We start from the raw sequence: 16,852 nt of genomic DNA, 5'->3' as shown, positions 1-16,852 counted from the left end.
GTACTATATTATTTAAAATATGATAAAAATTAACAAAATAAATATTGTTTTCATCCTTTATGTAACAATAAAAAAATGATGTAGTAAAAGGGCAAATGAGAATCAGCGCGTTTACGGTGCACAATTTACATTCTTTATTATAATTTAAAAATATATAATATACGTTTCGACTCTAGTTTGAATCATCCTCAGTATACAAAAAATAAAGATAAGATATCGTGTTCATCCGACATGCTCACTAACGTTAATTTCGTTAACTCGAATTATTATGATCACACCATCATGTCATCCTTAAAACGATAGGACAGTCTTTAAGGGTTGTCAATTATCGGATTTACACAGCTCACACAAACCGAACAAAGCACGCGCAGGAGTACGGCGCGATTCGCACCGAGCACATCAACAGCGCGTCCGCCTTCAGCTCCAGGTAATGACTGAACGCAGTGACTCTACAAATCAACAACTTGTCATCAAAACAAAGCCGAGGTTACAGCTTGCTCAAAACAGAAACGTATGTGTGGTGCAAGAATTCAGACTGTGAATTCAAACAATTATTCTGTCTCTTAATAAAAAAACATCTCTGAGATCAGCCGTTTCTTCAAATTACGTTCAAATATGTGACAACTTGCAAATCTTGAATAGATTTGTCATCTTATTCCATGTTCTGAACAAGCGACAAAAAGATAGATTCGCGCATGGCAAAAGGGTGGTGATGAAGCTTTGTGTGATCATCGCAGAAATAATCGCCGTCCACAAAAAACAACTGTAGAAGAAAAATAATTTAATTAGACAAGTAGATGAAAATCCTTTTCGATCGGTATCGAGTGTCATTAATGATTTGAATTTGCCGATTTTTCGATGGACAGCACGACGATGTTTGCATGGAGCCCATGTTCACTGTCATCGTGCTGCACGAAAAATCGCACTTTCGCAACAACATCGCGAACAACGCGTTGGTTTTGCGTTGTAACAATTAACGACATCCGCCGAAGATTGGGATTTCACTATTTGGCTAGACGAGAAGATATTTTGTTCTGCAGTTGATCGACGTCTTCGAGTTTGGAGACTCGGTAATCAAAGATTTGATCCGAAGTATGTTATTCCTCACGAACGAAGTGGGCGAATCACTTGTACAATATGGGAGTGGATTAGTTCACATGGTCCCGGTGAATTAATTGAAGTGTCGTCACATATGGATGCTGAAGAATATGTCAATATTTTGGAAAACGTTTTGCTTCCCACCGTCCGAAGTATATATCCAGCAGAAGATGTGCCAACTATTCGATTAATTTAAGATAATTCTGCCATTCCGCCTGCATTATACAAGAATAGTTTGCACAATATCCAGAGTTTGAGGTTCTTAATTGACCAGCTAAATCTCCGGATTTCAATTTAATAGAAAATGTTTGGGCTAAAATTATAAATACGTGGGATCCTAGTCATGAGAGAACTAGAGAGGCTCTGTTTGAGTACGCGAGGAATGCATGGGAAGCTCTTCGAAGAGAATTTGATTTCTTTGCCAATGAGGAATTCCAAGCAACAATTGCAAATAACCGAGGAATTTATATATATATATATATATATATATATATATATATGTATAAAATTAATATTAATAATATATATTTTTTTTCAAAATTTTAATAATTTGCGCGCTGTGGAGATGTTTCTTTTGTTTTATTATTTGGTGGTTCTGAAAAGAACCGTTTGTTTTGGCACTGGAACAAATTTTAATAATTCGTCCAGTAATCATTTCTTTCGATTACTTGCAATCGTTGCTTGATGGAATATAATAATATATGTAATATATGTATATATAATATATGTAAATAATATATAATATGTATATATAATATGTATATATAATATATGTAAATAATATATAATATATGTATATATATATAAGTAGTAATACTAGGCCGGTTCTCAAGCATTCAGAAGTGTTGAGGGGGGTGCGGGTGTGCGGAGGGGAACGGCTTGCAATCGAGGAGCTCCGAGGAAGGGGGAGGGGGAGGGGGCACGTGTTGAACGACCCAGTGTCATTGAACGTAAACAGCGTGCGATTGAATCGATGATTGATGCCTTCAATACCGTGATAAATAATTACGAAAAGATAAATAACGAAGATGATATAAAAAAATTGGACAGGGTGCGTGGACATGACGTCAGGGGGGGGAGGGGCCGCCGCCGCCGCGTCCGCCGCCATCGCCACCACCGCCGCCGCCGTCCGCCACCGGCCCGCTGCCGAGTAAAAAATAAATATCTCTCTCTCGTATACCTATTATCTCTTCCATTGCGGTTCTCTCTCTCTTATGGCGAATGTTATTTTTCTAATTATTTTATGGTGGGGAAGAAAGAAATGAAAGAAATACATGTTTTTTGCATATTATATATGTTTATATTTTTAAACAAATTGAATACATTTTTAAGTGTGAAACTTTTTTTATTTACATGTTTTTTCTTATATACTAAAAACTAAAGCTAACAGCTGGCAATCGACGAGTTGACGTCTATCGAAGATATCGCAATCGCGTATCGCATTCGGTACTTCCTCGGGATCTGTTACAACAGACGCGATGTTGGAGAATCGCGTATACTTGGTATCGATCGTATTGACGAATTTGACGAGTCGATCGAACGTCACATCGATACATTCGTTCAGAGCAAACATTCGACGTAACGTCGATTCGATCATCGTTACGCATACGTTCAAAGATTCAAGACGTACGAATGTAACGTCGTTCATCAGACAAATTCTGACGGTTAACATCCGACGATTAACGTCCGATGCTTATAAAATTGTCTTTGTAATCGTTTAGCAGCAATTTATAGATATTCCATCGCTGCTCGTAGAGTCCCTTCCACGTTTCGAGAGACAGTATCAATTCCTGTCCCCGATCTCCCAGAGCGATCTCTACGTAGCTCGATGGACCAACGTTGATTCCAATTTCCAAATATTTGTAACCTGTGGCTGTCAGAGTAACATCTGCTCAGTAAGCGCACCACGCAATGCTCCACCGAAATACTGTGGAAATTAAATATATAATATTGCACAATATTGGAAAAAAGAGAAAAAAATAAAAAATGCAGTTGAAACTTACGCGTTATATTCCTTCTTTTGTTTTTTTCGCCATTGTACGATGCGCTGCTTCCTTTGGTGGAATACATTGCGTGTTGTTTCGAATGATGGAAGAGCGGAATACCTTTTTTTGTCGTGCAGATCGTTCGATGGAGGACTGATCGCATAAATTTTTGACATGGCAAACCATTAATCCCCCCCTCCTTCCTCTCCCCCCTTTTTTCTAGGAATTTCATTGTTGCAATCAAACATGTAGCGACATGTTCGCAAAGGAGCGTGATGACGTTCAAATTTTTTTCTAGGAAGAGCCCGCGAAAAGATAGCTCTTCGTAGAAATCGACGTACGTGTCGCGGCGTGTTAAGAGAAGCGCCGATACTCCGGCTGCTATAAACAAATTGGGGAGATTTATGATGATGTTCCGACAAAGAGACAAAGAAATTATCGATGATATATAATGGGTTATGGGGTGTGCAGAGTCACAGTAAATGGAAGTCTAATGTGTGTGAAAAAAATAGTTGACGGTGAAAATGGATAATGTGTTAAATATAGAAAATGTGTTTAATATGGATGAGGAAGACTTTGTGAATATAGTGGACGAAGTGTTTGAAAATGAAGAAGAAAGACAATATTGGAGATTGACAATATTGACAATATTGACATTGATATTGAAGATGAAGAGCACGCATTGTCTGACGATAGCAATTACGTAAGTGATCAAAGTAATAACCTTACGGATTACGCAGAAAAAATTGTTACCCGTTCGGAACTCCTTGAATAATAATAAAAAGTATTGTTCAATACAATTTTATTATTCAACGAGTGGTGCACTAACTCTGTGTGCCGAATGCATGGTTCGTCTGGCGGACATTGACGTTGAAGTATTGTATGCCGTTAGGAAGTACGAGATAGATACTCTCAATGCGCTAACCAGCCGATTTTGCTCCAATTGCCAACAGTCCGTCTGTGTGATAATGCCATGCAACATGTGCCCAATTTGCACAAATTGAAAAAAAACAACATTGTGAACGAGTCATATGCAAGTGCTCCGTGGAAGAGTGTGATGTGATATAAAAACAATATGGAAAGGTCATTGAAAGAATTAACAAGTTCTTCGTTATAGGACTCAATCTCTCATCTACCAGTGAACGTGACGGTGTATTGTATAAATAGACACTATACCCCAACTCCCCATTTCTCAATTCCTCGTCCAAGAGTTAAGGGACGCTACAATTCGATTCTCTGCTTCTCCGCTCCTTCTGAGAGAGCGGAAATAATTCTGGAAGCGTGCACATATTATCATTATAGAGGACACGCATACAATATATTACTACCCCTCTCGCGGCAAAAAGTAGCAGAGATAATTCCAAGAAGCGAGGATAATCATATATGGTTGTTCTATTCCCATCAATCTCCGGACATGTCGGAAATACAACGCTTTATATATTGGCTTCGAGTTAAAGCAGCTATAGAGAAAAGAAAAAAAGAAAGTAAAAAAAATGTAAAATTGTTTTGATGAGACAGTACAATAATTTAAAAGAATCAAGATTTCGCAATATGGAACACCTAGAGCGAGTGGAACGCGAGCTGCTGGAGCAGTGCAGCCAAGTCGCTACCTTGGTGGAGTGTTTCGCGTGGTTGCAACGATGTGAGGAGTGCATCGAACAACTCGAGGAACTTAGCCGTGTTAAACGTTCTCGACTCATCGTTGCAAATAGACAATCTGCGAGGATCGCGCGACTCGCGGGTGCAAAAGTACAATTAGAAAGACGTTTCGTGCACGTTGGTGGTAAGTACACGAGTAAAGACACTGGATCTCTCATTTGGCGCGAGATTGATACGGCATTTGAAAGCCATATATTGACAGGCGCGGTGATCAATGTGGACTATATCGAGCCGCGACAATTTTTAGAAGACGCTGGTGGTGTAGTGCTCGAGCGAGTGCGAGACATTGTACAAAGACACGATAGTGTGAAAGTGAACACTGCATTTAACGGCGAGTTTGTGACGGGCGATAAACGCGCGAACAAAAGTATAAACATTAAAAATAGTGAACTCTTTCGAGTATCAAATTTGAACGAGTGGTACGAGCAGTACGTTATCGAACCCACGTTGGCGTCGCTCGAAGAATTCTAAGAACGCGACAGTGGATGGGCATTGTCGCGAATTCTAAATTTGACTGTAAACGTAAACAAATATAATCCAATGCACGCGGGATGTTACATCGAACTACCGCGGGAAATTATGTTAAAGCGAGCGGTGATCAACGTACGATCCAAGGACAATGCGTGTTCGCGTGGTCGGTGATCGCGGCTCTGCATCCGGCTGAAAGGAATACAAATCGGGAATTGTCGTACCCGCATTATACGACAGTATTAAATTTGCAAGACATTACGTTTCCGATGACGTTAGATCAAATAAAGAAGTTTGAACGAATCAATGACATCTCAATCAACGTTTACGGCTTCGAGGGAGGAAAGGAGATTCTCCCGATACGGCTGACATCAAGGAAGAGAAAGCACGCAAATCTATTGTACGTGCAGGATCTGCGCGACGACAACGCGGGGCACTTCGCGTACATCAAAGATCTGTCCCGTCTTGTGAGCTCGCAACTGAGTAAAAAAGAACACAAAAAATACTTTTACAACCGGTATGTATTTTAACAAATTTTATTATTTCTCTTATAAAATTGTTTATTAAAAAATCATATTTTCCGTGTGCAGATGCCTATATTATTTCAGTTCGTCTGAAAAATTGCAGTCACATACAACGGACTGCGAAAAGATGAACAATTGCGCCATCCGACTGCCGAGCGAGGGCGACACGTGGCTCGAATTCAAGAACCACACGAATAAAGAACGACTTCCATTCATCGTTCACGCGGACTTGGAGTGCGTACTATGGCGAACGGAACCGGCAGAGAAGGAAGACGCATCGTATACTTATCAGCAGCACGAAGTATTTAGCATCGGATACATACGATGCTCGTACAACGACGCGTTATTGGTATATCGATTTCGTCGCGGCGAAGACTGCGTTGTGTGATTCATTCGGCAACTCGAAGATTTGGCGCATCAAGTAAAAATTCTGTTATCCGCGAATGTCCTCATGGAAACGTTGTCGAGAGAGCAGTGTCATATCGTAGCGCGACGCGTTGTAATATTTGTGAAAAATTTTGCGTCGGACGACATGTGGGTACGCGATCATTGCCATCTTACTGGTCGTTACCGGTCTCGCGCACTCAAATTGTAATCTAAATTATAAAGGTTCATATTGCATTCCCATAGTATTTCACAACTTATGACGCGCACTTTATCATCACGGAAATAGCTAACGGCGTTAGAAGGCAGGATCGAGATGCTGCCGATAACAAAAAAAAATATATTTCGCTTATAAAACATGTTCAAGATACTACCGAGAGATCAGATTCACGAAATTGCGTACATCTGCGGTTTATAGATTCGTACAAATTTTTAAATACCAGCCTCGATAAATTGGCATCTTTTCTAACGAAAGAAAAATTGAAAATTTTACGTTCCGAATTTTCCATGGTATCAAATGAAGATTTGGACTTGTTGACGCACAAAGGTGTCTTTCCGTACGAATACGTGGATCGCGCGGACAAGCTGCAGGACACGCGTTCACTATCGCGCGAATCATTCTATAGTTCATTGACCGGTGACACGGTGTCGGAGAATGATTACGCACACCGCGCACATCGCGAACGTTTGGCAGCGGTTCTCCATCCGAACGCTCGGCGAATACAGCGATCTATATCTCAAAACCGAAGTCTTGTTATTGGCCGACGTTTTTGAAAATTTCCGCGAAAGTTGCGTCGCGAGTTATGGACTCGATCCCGCGCATTACTACACATTGCCAGGTTTCATGTGGGACGCCATGCTGAAACATACGCGTGTAAAATTTGAGTTGCTCACCGACATCGATATGGTTATGTTTATCGAGCGCGATATACGCGGCGGTCTCAGTCAATGTTCCGACAGATACGCGCAGGCCAATAACAAGTACATGCGTTCGTACGACCCGTCGAAACCGTCGTCATAGCTTATGTACTTTGACGTAAATAATCTGTACGGATGGGCGATGTGTCGACCGCTGCCCTATGCCAAATTTCGATTTATGGAAGACATTGAGAACTTTGACGCGAGCGTGATCGCTCCGGATTCGCCTACTGGTTATATTCTCGAGGTCGATCCCGAGTATCCGCATCATTTGCACGATCGACACACTGACCTACCTTTCTGTCTGACGCGCGATAAACCACCCGGCACGCGGCAGGATAAACTTCTCGCGACGTTATACGATAAGAAGCGGTATGTCATCCACTACTGCAACCTGCAGCAATGTACGCGCCATGGTCTTCATATCACAAAGATACATCGCGTATTACAATTTGTTCAATCCGCCTGGCTCCGCGATTACATCGAACTCAATACACACTTTAGAATGTGCGCGAAAAATGATTTTGAGAAAAATTTGTACAAATTGATGAACAACGCGGTATTCGGTAAAACAGTGGAAAATGTGCTCAATCACGTCGACGTTAAACTTTTGACCAAATGGGACGGACAGTATGGCGCGGAAGCAATGATCGCGAAACTAAATTTCCACAGCCGCAGCGTTTTTGCGGAAAACTTAATCGCCGTCGAACCTCGTAAACTCGAGGTGAAATTCAACAAGCCGATTTATGTAGGTATGTGTATACTCGACATATCGAAAATCTGCTTGTACGAATTTCACCACGAATACATGTCACCGCTGTATCGCGAGAAATGTAAAATAATGTACACCGACACGGACAGTCTCCTATACCACATCCAGTGCGACGATGTGTACGAGACGAAATGCGATATCGCTAAATTCGATACGAGCGATTATCCGCCGGGCAACGCGTACGGGATGCCTCTCGTGAATAAAAAAGTACTCGGCCTAATGAAGGATGAGAATAACGGTGCGATAATGACGGAATTCGTCGGACTCAGAGCGAAGATGTACGCGGTGAGGGTGGACGGCAGAAAAGACATTAAAAAGGCGAAAGGTAAAGAATAACGTAGCGCGAACAATAACGTTCGACGATTACACGCGGTGCTTGAATGAAGAGATCGAAATGATTCGTCGCCAGTCGTGTATAAGATCCAAGCTACATCAAGTATATATACGGTGTCCGAGTCGAAAATCGCTCTGAGTCCGTACGACGACAAACGATACATCGTACCGGATTCGACGGAGACGTTACTGTGGGAACATTGGCGGATTCCATTGTAATATATATATATATATACATGTTTATACAATGTACATATATTTTTATATTTTTTATATAGTTTATATGTATGCATATATGCACGTATATATGTACGTACTTATGTATCATATCTATGTACGTATGTATGAACGTATGTATTCTTGTAGTTTTATATGATATATATGTTATATATGTAGATGTATGTATTTTTTGTAATTTTTATATGTAGTTTTACAATAAAATTTAGCTGTTCAAATTTATTTTATATATAAAATTTATAATAGCAACCAAGATCCTGCTTGCTGAGGAATTAGCTTTAATTCTCTCTTCGATTTATTAATGTATACTCGACTTAATACATATATTGTTTATAATACATGTAGTTTTACATGTGTCTCGTAAGTTGCATACATGTATAGTTTAAAAAAAATGTAATGGAAGAAAAAAATAATAAAAACTCTTTGTATACATGTATACAGTTTATATTTATTTTTTAAATACATTATAAAAATAAGAAAAATGAATTAAATCACACTGCTTTTGTTTATCCATGAGTTATGCGATCTATCGAAGTCACCCAGTCACTTGACGTAAATCTTGTTTCCCTTCCTGCGTAGTACTTTCTCCACGAGATACACGTCCGGATGAGTCGCGCGATGCAATTCGTGCTCGTAGAACGCGCCCGCGACCGATTTTTCGCGGTAGTCCTCGAGCAGATAAGTTACGGGATTAGTACGCTTTAACGATCTTAAACACCTCGGTGGTCCAATTTGGCGTGTAACCTTTTTCGAAAACTGTCTTGTACTTGCTCACGCGTACCGATTCGCCTACTTTGAATTTTGCTGGACCTGCGATCTTTATCGCGCTGTATACCCAAGAGTTTTTTGGTGATCGCGGGAGTTACGTTAGCGAGTCGCATGCCGATAATGCAATGCTTGCGCGCATTGTAATCTGACACGAGACGCGGTAACGCGTCGACCCACTTGTAAGTGCTGTTGAGCGTCTTCCACATGTCGTTCTTAAGCGTACGATTGAATCGCTCGACGATCGATGCCTTCAACACGTATACGTGGAATAATGATTAACGTTGTGTTTTTTTAAGAGTTTTTGCACATCATCATTGTAAAATTCCTTTCCCATATCCGTTTGCAAGTTTCTCGGGTATCTTCCGCTCTCTCGAATTATCTTAGCGATAGCGTTAGCCGTCTCGCTTCCGACCTTGCTCTTGAGCGGTACGGCCCAGACGTACTTGCTCAACGCATCGATGACGGTGAGTATGTAGTGATGACCTCTGTTGAAACTCGACGGACGCATCTCGACGATGTCAGCCTACCACAGATCGTCGTATCCCCGAATTATGACACGTCTTCGCGGAAAATTTCTCCTCGCCGGAGCGTGCAATTCCTCAACGAGTCGTCGCCTCTCAGAGCTAACATTTTTTTCACGTCCATCGGATCGCATGTTTCGACGATGTTTAATAGTAAATAAGATATACAATTTAAAATTATTTTTTTCCTCACTAACGTTAATCGACTGGCTCGTTTTGTCGATACGCGATTAATTTATAATAATGCCGGCTTCGCGAAGTTCCTCGATGATCGACAGCATCTCGTTGTCGTGAGCGTTGTTACCAGCTCAATGCGAAGCATCGAGCAATCAGAGTCGATCCACCAGTTCGTTAGGATTGTCCCAATGCATAATCGATCTTGTCGTTTAATTTCATGGCGGTTGGTATATTGCTCACGCCTGCACCCTTTTTACCACTACTTCCATATGTAGATACGAGCGGAGCGATGATGTTAATATACTTGGATCCCCTATTGCCCTTGATGGGATTATGGGCGCTGTGACCATGTCTATGAGCATTTGTTGTTAACAATATACTTTTATACGTTTGTTTGTCATCCTCGGTAAAAACTGCATCATCGGGAAGTCTCTTGAAGATCAATTCGTACAATCCTGGTGTACCATTATATTTCACATTGTCTATGATTATGGAGTCATTTTTGTCAATGTCAAATTTCTTGTCACCAAGCATCGCACCACTGTTTTTATCGAAATAAACACCGTATACGCGATCAAATGTATCGTTTTTTCCATTATTATCGAGGAGAGGACTTACGTACTTTTGCCCTAATGGTTCCAGCTGATTATGCAACGCCTCTCGATTTTGTTCCGTTTGCAGAGTTCGTTTGATGGTTGTTTCGAATGATGGTTCACGCTGACGTCTTTTGTTTCGAAAACATCTTCCTTTGGGAACAGGAACAGCAGTGGTTCTTTCGGTGGGTCTTTCGATGGTTGTATCGGTGTAGACTCGAACACGAGTGAATCTGACGCGGCTTTCAATTCTTTCGTTGTACGTCGTTTTTTAGACTGCGGCGTTAATTTCAACTATCCAACATCCGTCCAATATGAATCCTTATCAGTAGTAGTAATATCGTTATCGTTGTCGTCATCGTTGTCTTCACGTTTTTGTTTTTTCTTAATACGGAGATCCTTTGCTTCTTTTTCAATCGATTGAGATTCCTCGGTTTTTTCAACAATCTGTTTTAGAGGTTCGACGATGGGCTTGAAGCGTTTCTCCAACGCTGTATCTTCAGCTATTTTACCAATTTTTAAAGCGCGATATTTTTTGCGAATCGAATCGCTTGTTTTCGCAATCTATTTCGCTATTTTCTCGCGATCTTCGGTGTTATCCATGTTGCCTGCTTGACGTATCGACATCGATTAACCACGTTACGGTACCGCGAACGTATTAAATTCCTTTTCTGTATCGCTCATTGATAAGCGGACTGTCCTTATCTATCACTAGAAATCCATACTCGTGCTGCCAACAATCGCGGCATAACGCACAGAATCCATCGTATGACATGTCGGTATTCACGTGATTGTTGTAAACATGTTTCAAGTTGGTACCATCCTGTTTGAACAGAATCAGCAGGTTCGCATTATCGCATATCAGATATTTAGGTAGAAGGTTTAGGTCCTCGCGTACGTCTGACAAAGATAGAAGCAATCGACGTTCGAGTGGCGGCCCATCGAAAAGTATTCTCTCACAGCATCTTGCTTATTGCACGCAACGTCGTCGAAGACGAAGATCGAATTGGGATGTGCCTCGCTCGGTGAAATGACGTCACTGTTGTTGGAGAACGTAAAATAGCCGATTTCTTCTATCGATGTCAACAAAGTTTCAAGATATCGATATTTCGGTTGTTGCAGCGATTTCGAGTATACGTACACGTTCTCGAAACGTACACCGTGCTCTACGTACACGTACACCGGACTCTCGAGCAAGCTTATGAGAACGTTGGTTTTATCACAATTCGACGGCCCGCAAATGATGGCGCGGTACTCGGTAACATTTCACCGTGCTTGCGCTCCGTCGCGATGTCTCCCATCATTCGCGCTCTCACAGTTCGCGACGCGTATTGTCAGCGGTTGCCGTACAAATTTCATGTTCGCACTGAGTTATCTAGGCTTCGATCGAACGCCTATTTATATAGGCGCGCGAAACCACGAATCGCTCAGTAGCAAAAATGTATCTCGCGCTGTCGCATCCCTCCGATATTCAGAATTTGAGCACTGAGCAGTTGCAATATATATCGAAAGTCGTATTGTTACGCATGTGCGATGTGTGATTATATCGATCATGTGTGGGATAAGCTTCCGGAGTATATAAATTTGGAGGTTCAAACCTATCGTCGCTGCGTCGAGCATTGTAATCAATCGTGGGATCGAGATCATATAGACGGTCCTGCACCGAAGATAAATTTGGATTGTGGCCTATGCCAACAGCAGCGTCAAACGAAGACTACATTGGAGGTCTGCTCAATCGAGCGATAAACGCGCTTCCTTTTGAACTACTACTATCCCCGGCTATCAGTTTTGTGGTCCGGGTACTCGGCTGAAAAAGTGATTAGTCAGAGGTGAAACGGGCATAAATCCACTGGACGCGGCGTGCCGTGAACACGACATTGCGTATTCTCAGAGCAACGATCTCACCGACAGACACGCGGCGGACAAGGTACTCGCCGATAAAGCTTTAGGACGCGTCATCGCGAGAGATTCGGCTCTGAGCGAGAAAGCTGCAGCTGCAGCCGTTTGGGCAGCGATGAAAGCCAAGACCAAGATCGGCATGGGTATGAAGGCGAAGAAAAAAGCCGGCCAAAAAAAGAAACTAATACTTCCAACGGCGAAACGAGGTGGTGTATTACCGATTTTGCCAACTTTGGGCGCTCTCGGGTCCTTAATCGGCGAAGCGACCAGCGAAAGCGATAAACGACAGGAAAGCCGCGCAACGTCAACTCGAGGAACTGCAACGTCGCGCGATAGAAACGCGCGACAGGGACTGTATCTCGCTCCGTACAAATACGGACGGGGACTATATCTCGCCTCGTACAAAGGCGGACGAGGCGTAACAGCGAAAAAAAGAAAAAAAGAAAAAAAACACCAAAGAGACAATAAAAATACCTACGTAACCACCAACATACAATTGGACGAGCTGGCGAAGCGTATGCGCGTACCGTACTTTAGAGTTTTTATGCGTGACGCATTACCGATTAGCGGTGCGCGTCGAAACGAAAATGATATCGTAAATCTGGACGACACGACGGGTCCCGGTACTCATTAGGTAGCGTACGCAAAGAGAAACAATCGCGTTGTGTACTTTGACAGATTAGTAATCTTTGACCGCCCAAAGAACTGATACGATATTTCGGAGATGATACTACGATAGAGTACAATCGAACGTTCTATCAGACGTACGATCAGAGCATCTGCGGACAGCTGTGCTTGTGGTTTCTTCTCCAAAACGGCCGACGCGCGTAAATTTATAAAGTCCGACAAAATGTCGCGGCGTCTCAGTATTCGTCGAACGTTTTTTTCAACATGTCGCTGACGCTTATGCTGAGCGGGAAGAACAGCGTTCTCGCGGCAAATTATTCTCCAGCCATAGATTTGAGCGACGATGACTACGAGCTTGGTCTAATAATTTTGGACTTATCACACGATACCGAATGTAAACGCTTCGAACAATACATTTTATTTTGGCAAAGACGACGCAGAAATTACGATTTCCGAGGGATCGTATGAACTGCATGCCATAAATGAATTTTTGAAACGTGAGATTTTACGGAAACGTCCGCGACGCGACGCGTCCGAGGGTAACGCTGATGACACTGCGCGCGGCGATGACAAGATTGGAGAATACCCGATAGTGCTCCGCGCAAATTACAACACGATGAGGTGTGAGATTAAATACGCCTATAGAATAAACTTTAATAAGCCTCATAACATTGGATCGCTGCTGGGTTTCTCGAGGCGTATACTGCAATCGCGAAGGTGGCATGAATCGGACGTGTCGATCAACATAATGAACGTAAACATTATCCGTGTAGAGTGCAACGTGACCGCGGGCGCATACAGCAACGACAAAAGTGTGCACACAATACACGAATTTTCACCGAGCGTGCCGCCAGGATATAAGATATCGGAAAGGCCGATGCAGATCATTTATCTGCCAGTCATCGTACGGAGCATTACGGAGCTAACGATACATATTGTTGACGGACGATTGCTCGATTTCAGAGGAGAAGAGATCACCGTCAGATTGCACGTACGACGGCGACAGCGATAACGCGAGCGTGACATTTGCTCGTGTTGAACGAAGCGAAGTATACGCAGAGAGATAACGCATCTTTTACAAAGAAAACATCGATCGACAATATTCGCTCATTCGGCTGTCAAGAAGAGGAAGAAACTTATCGCGTCGAACGTTAAATTTTTACAAGCTTTAGGATTCGCGGTACGCAACTTGTGAAATGACTGATATCCTAAACATCGAAGACGAGCCAATCTTTGACGATCGCATCGTCAAGATTGAGACTCATGCGTACAACCCGTTCGCCAATACGATGTTCGGGTATAGCGATGAGATAAAAATACCTATACAGCAACAGGATCTGTACACATTGCCGTACGAAAGCTTTCTGTAGGTCGAGGGAAAATTAACGAAGAACAGAGTTATCAAGGGATTTGATGTGGTGTTGGGAAATAATTTTGTCGCGTTCCTGTTCGATGAGATTCGATACGACCTTGATGGTATGGAGATTGATCGTAACAGAAACGTGGGCATAACCAGCACGCTCAAATATTACATAACGATGTTCATCCGAAGCGTGATTCTGAGGAATGCCGGTTGGGATGCGCATATTAGCGCGGATGGATATTTTAACTTTTGCGTACCTCTTTGCGCACTGTTGGGATTTTGCGAGGATTACAGACGCGTGATAATCAACGTTCGTCACGAGTTGATCTTGATACGATCGCGTAATGACAACAATTACCTGATGGGAAATTCGACGTTGGATCCCGTGGTCGACTTATGGTATTCAAGATACAATGGCGAATGCCGCACGTGTTATTGAGCGAGATAAAAAAAATATCGATGCTGCGCACTTTGGAGAGCGGACGATACTTGAGCATGGCTTTTCGCTCGTGGGATCTGTACGAGTTTCCGCTGTTACAGCGTACAACCAAGCATTCATGGGCCATCAAGACCGCTACTCAGCTCGAGAAATCGCGATACGTCATCTTCTCTGCAAGCAGGTCGCAAAGATGTCATGACTGAGGACACGAGCCGATTCGACGACTGCAACTTGACCAACGTGAAACTCTATCTGAACTCGGAATGTTATCCGTACGACGATATGAATCTTGATTTCGACAAAAACAGATGGTCCGTGTTGTATGAAACGTACGCGTGTTTCTGCAAGGGTTACTACGGATACGAATATCTCAAGCCGAGTCTCACCGTCACATCTTTTCTACATAATAGTCCATTCATAATCATCAATTGTTTTCGACAAAACGAATCGGTCAAGAGCGCAACCGTGGACGTGAGATTGGAAATTTGAGACTAAGGAGAACGTACTGATGAATACCATCGCGTACTGTCTCATTATACACGATCGCGTGGTTCATTACAATCCGTTGACCAATGTTGTACGCAAAATCACCTAAGAGCATCGCTGGCACATGAGAGAGAGAGACAATAAAATCTACGATACATCGTAGATTCGGGTGGCGTATCTGAATTTTTATAAGATTCCGTACTTGCACGGTTTCCACAACTGAGATACCATCGAGATATAATGTCTGTCAAATTACAAAAATATTGAGTTTAATATTTTTTACAATATTGAGTTTAATATTTTAAATATTAGAAACATGTGAATAAATATACGTACTGCTTCAGTTGGATAAGTAATTTTTAATAAATCTCTAATATACGCCAAATAATCAAATTCCTGCGATGCCTTTTCACTTGCCATTTCTTCTCGTTGAACGTTAAACACTACGCGATACTTTTGCGTTTTTTTTTTGTATCACGTTTTTTGTATGCACGTCAGCTTTCTCTCTCACATTAGACTTCCATCTACTGTGATCCTGCACACCCCATGACCCATTATATATCATCGACAATTTCTCTGTCTAAATCGGAACATCATCATTATAGGTCTCCCCGATTTGTTTATAGCAGCCGGAGTATCGGCGCTTCTCTTGACACGCCGCGTTCAATCTCATGCAATGAGTCTTGTGGAGGCATATCGTTGAAACGTCTTCGTGGCATCACCTCGATAATAATGTTGTGTGCGAAGAATCACCGGTGCGCGAAAAACAATTGCTTTTGCGTGAAGAACTTTCAGTGCAACGTCTTCGCAATGGCATTACCACGCATCATCATCTACGCAAGATACAACGCGGCAGAGTACAATGGTAACTTCATGATATATGTGGAGGAACAAACTATTTATCATATTGACAACAACCCTCTCGTTGGTGTTGTGCAACTGTCATGGTCAATACACTTGTATGAATATATTAGTTCATTGGCTTCAGCACAGGAAAAGGAGGAAGAGGAGGAAGAAGAGGACAATTATTCAGAAGTATTATTCAGAAGTACTTCATCCCCCCCGCGAATTAATCTCGCGGTATGTGGATGAAGTCCCCCTCCTGCGAGTAATCCGGAGGGGGGTAAAATTATTTCATGGATTACTAACATTTTCTTTTTGCGTATTTGTTAAAGTGACTGAGTGATTTTTTCTTGGATTGTTAAACATTTTTTTGTGTGTATTTTTACGTGACATTTTCTTGGATTGTGACATTCCTTTTTGTATTTTTAAGTGACTTTTTTTATGACTCTTCTACCTCAATCTGGTGAGTCTTTTTTTAATTTTTTTCTTTTTTTATTTCTTACTCGGCGGGCGCGGCGGTGGCGGCAGGCGCGGCGGTGGCGGCAGACGCGGCGGTGGCGGCGGTGGTGGCGGACGCGGCGGCGGCGGCCCCCCCCCCCCCCTGACGTCATGTCCACGCGGCCTGTCCAATTTTTTTATATCATCTTCGTTTTATTTATTTATCTTTTCGTAATTATTTATCACGGTATTGAAGGCATCAATCGTCGATTCAATCGCACGCTGTTTACGTTCAATGGCACTGGGTTGTCCAACACGCG

General features: G+C 42.3%; 1 protein-coding gene across 1 annotated transcript; it reads left to right on the top strand.

Moving 5' to 3' along the window:
* Positions 1 to 2,221: 2,221 nt before the first annotated feature.
* On the top strand, positions 2,222 to 5,812 carry LOC148934578 (uncharacterized). The gene has a single exon (XM_089084546.1). The coding sequence runs from the start codon at positions 4,593 to 4,595 to the stop codon at positions 5,211 to 5,213; it is 621 nt and encodes a 206-aa protein (XP_088940672.1). The 5' UTR covers positions 2,222 to 4,592; the 3' UTR covers positions 5,214 to 5,812.
* Positions 5,813 to 16,852: the final 11,040 nt, after the last annotated feature.

Source organism: Pogonomyrmex barbatus, unplaced genomic scaffold, assembly GCF_055798465.1.
Source record: "Pogonomyrmex barbatus isolate J1 unplaced genomic scaffold, ASM5579846v1 scaffold9, whole genome shotgun sequence".
Taxonomy (NCBI): Eukaryota; Metazoa; Arthropoda; class Insecta; order Hymenoptera; family Formicidae; genus Pogonomyrmex; species Pogonomyrmex barbatus.
Note: the sequence above shows the minus strand (reverse complement) of the source record. Positions and strands in the feature narration are given on the sequence as shown.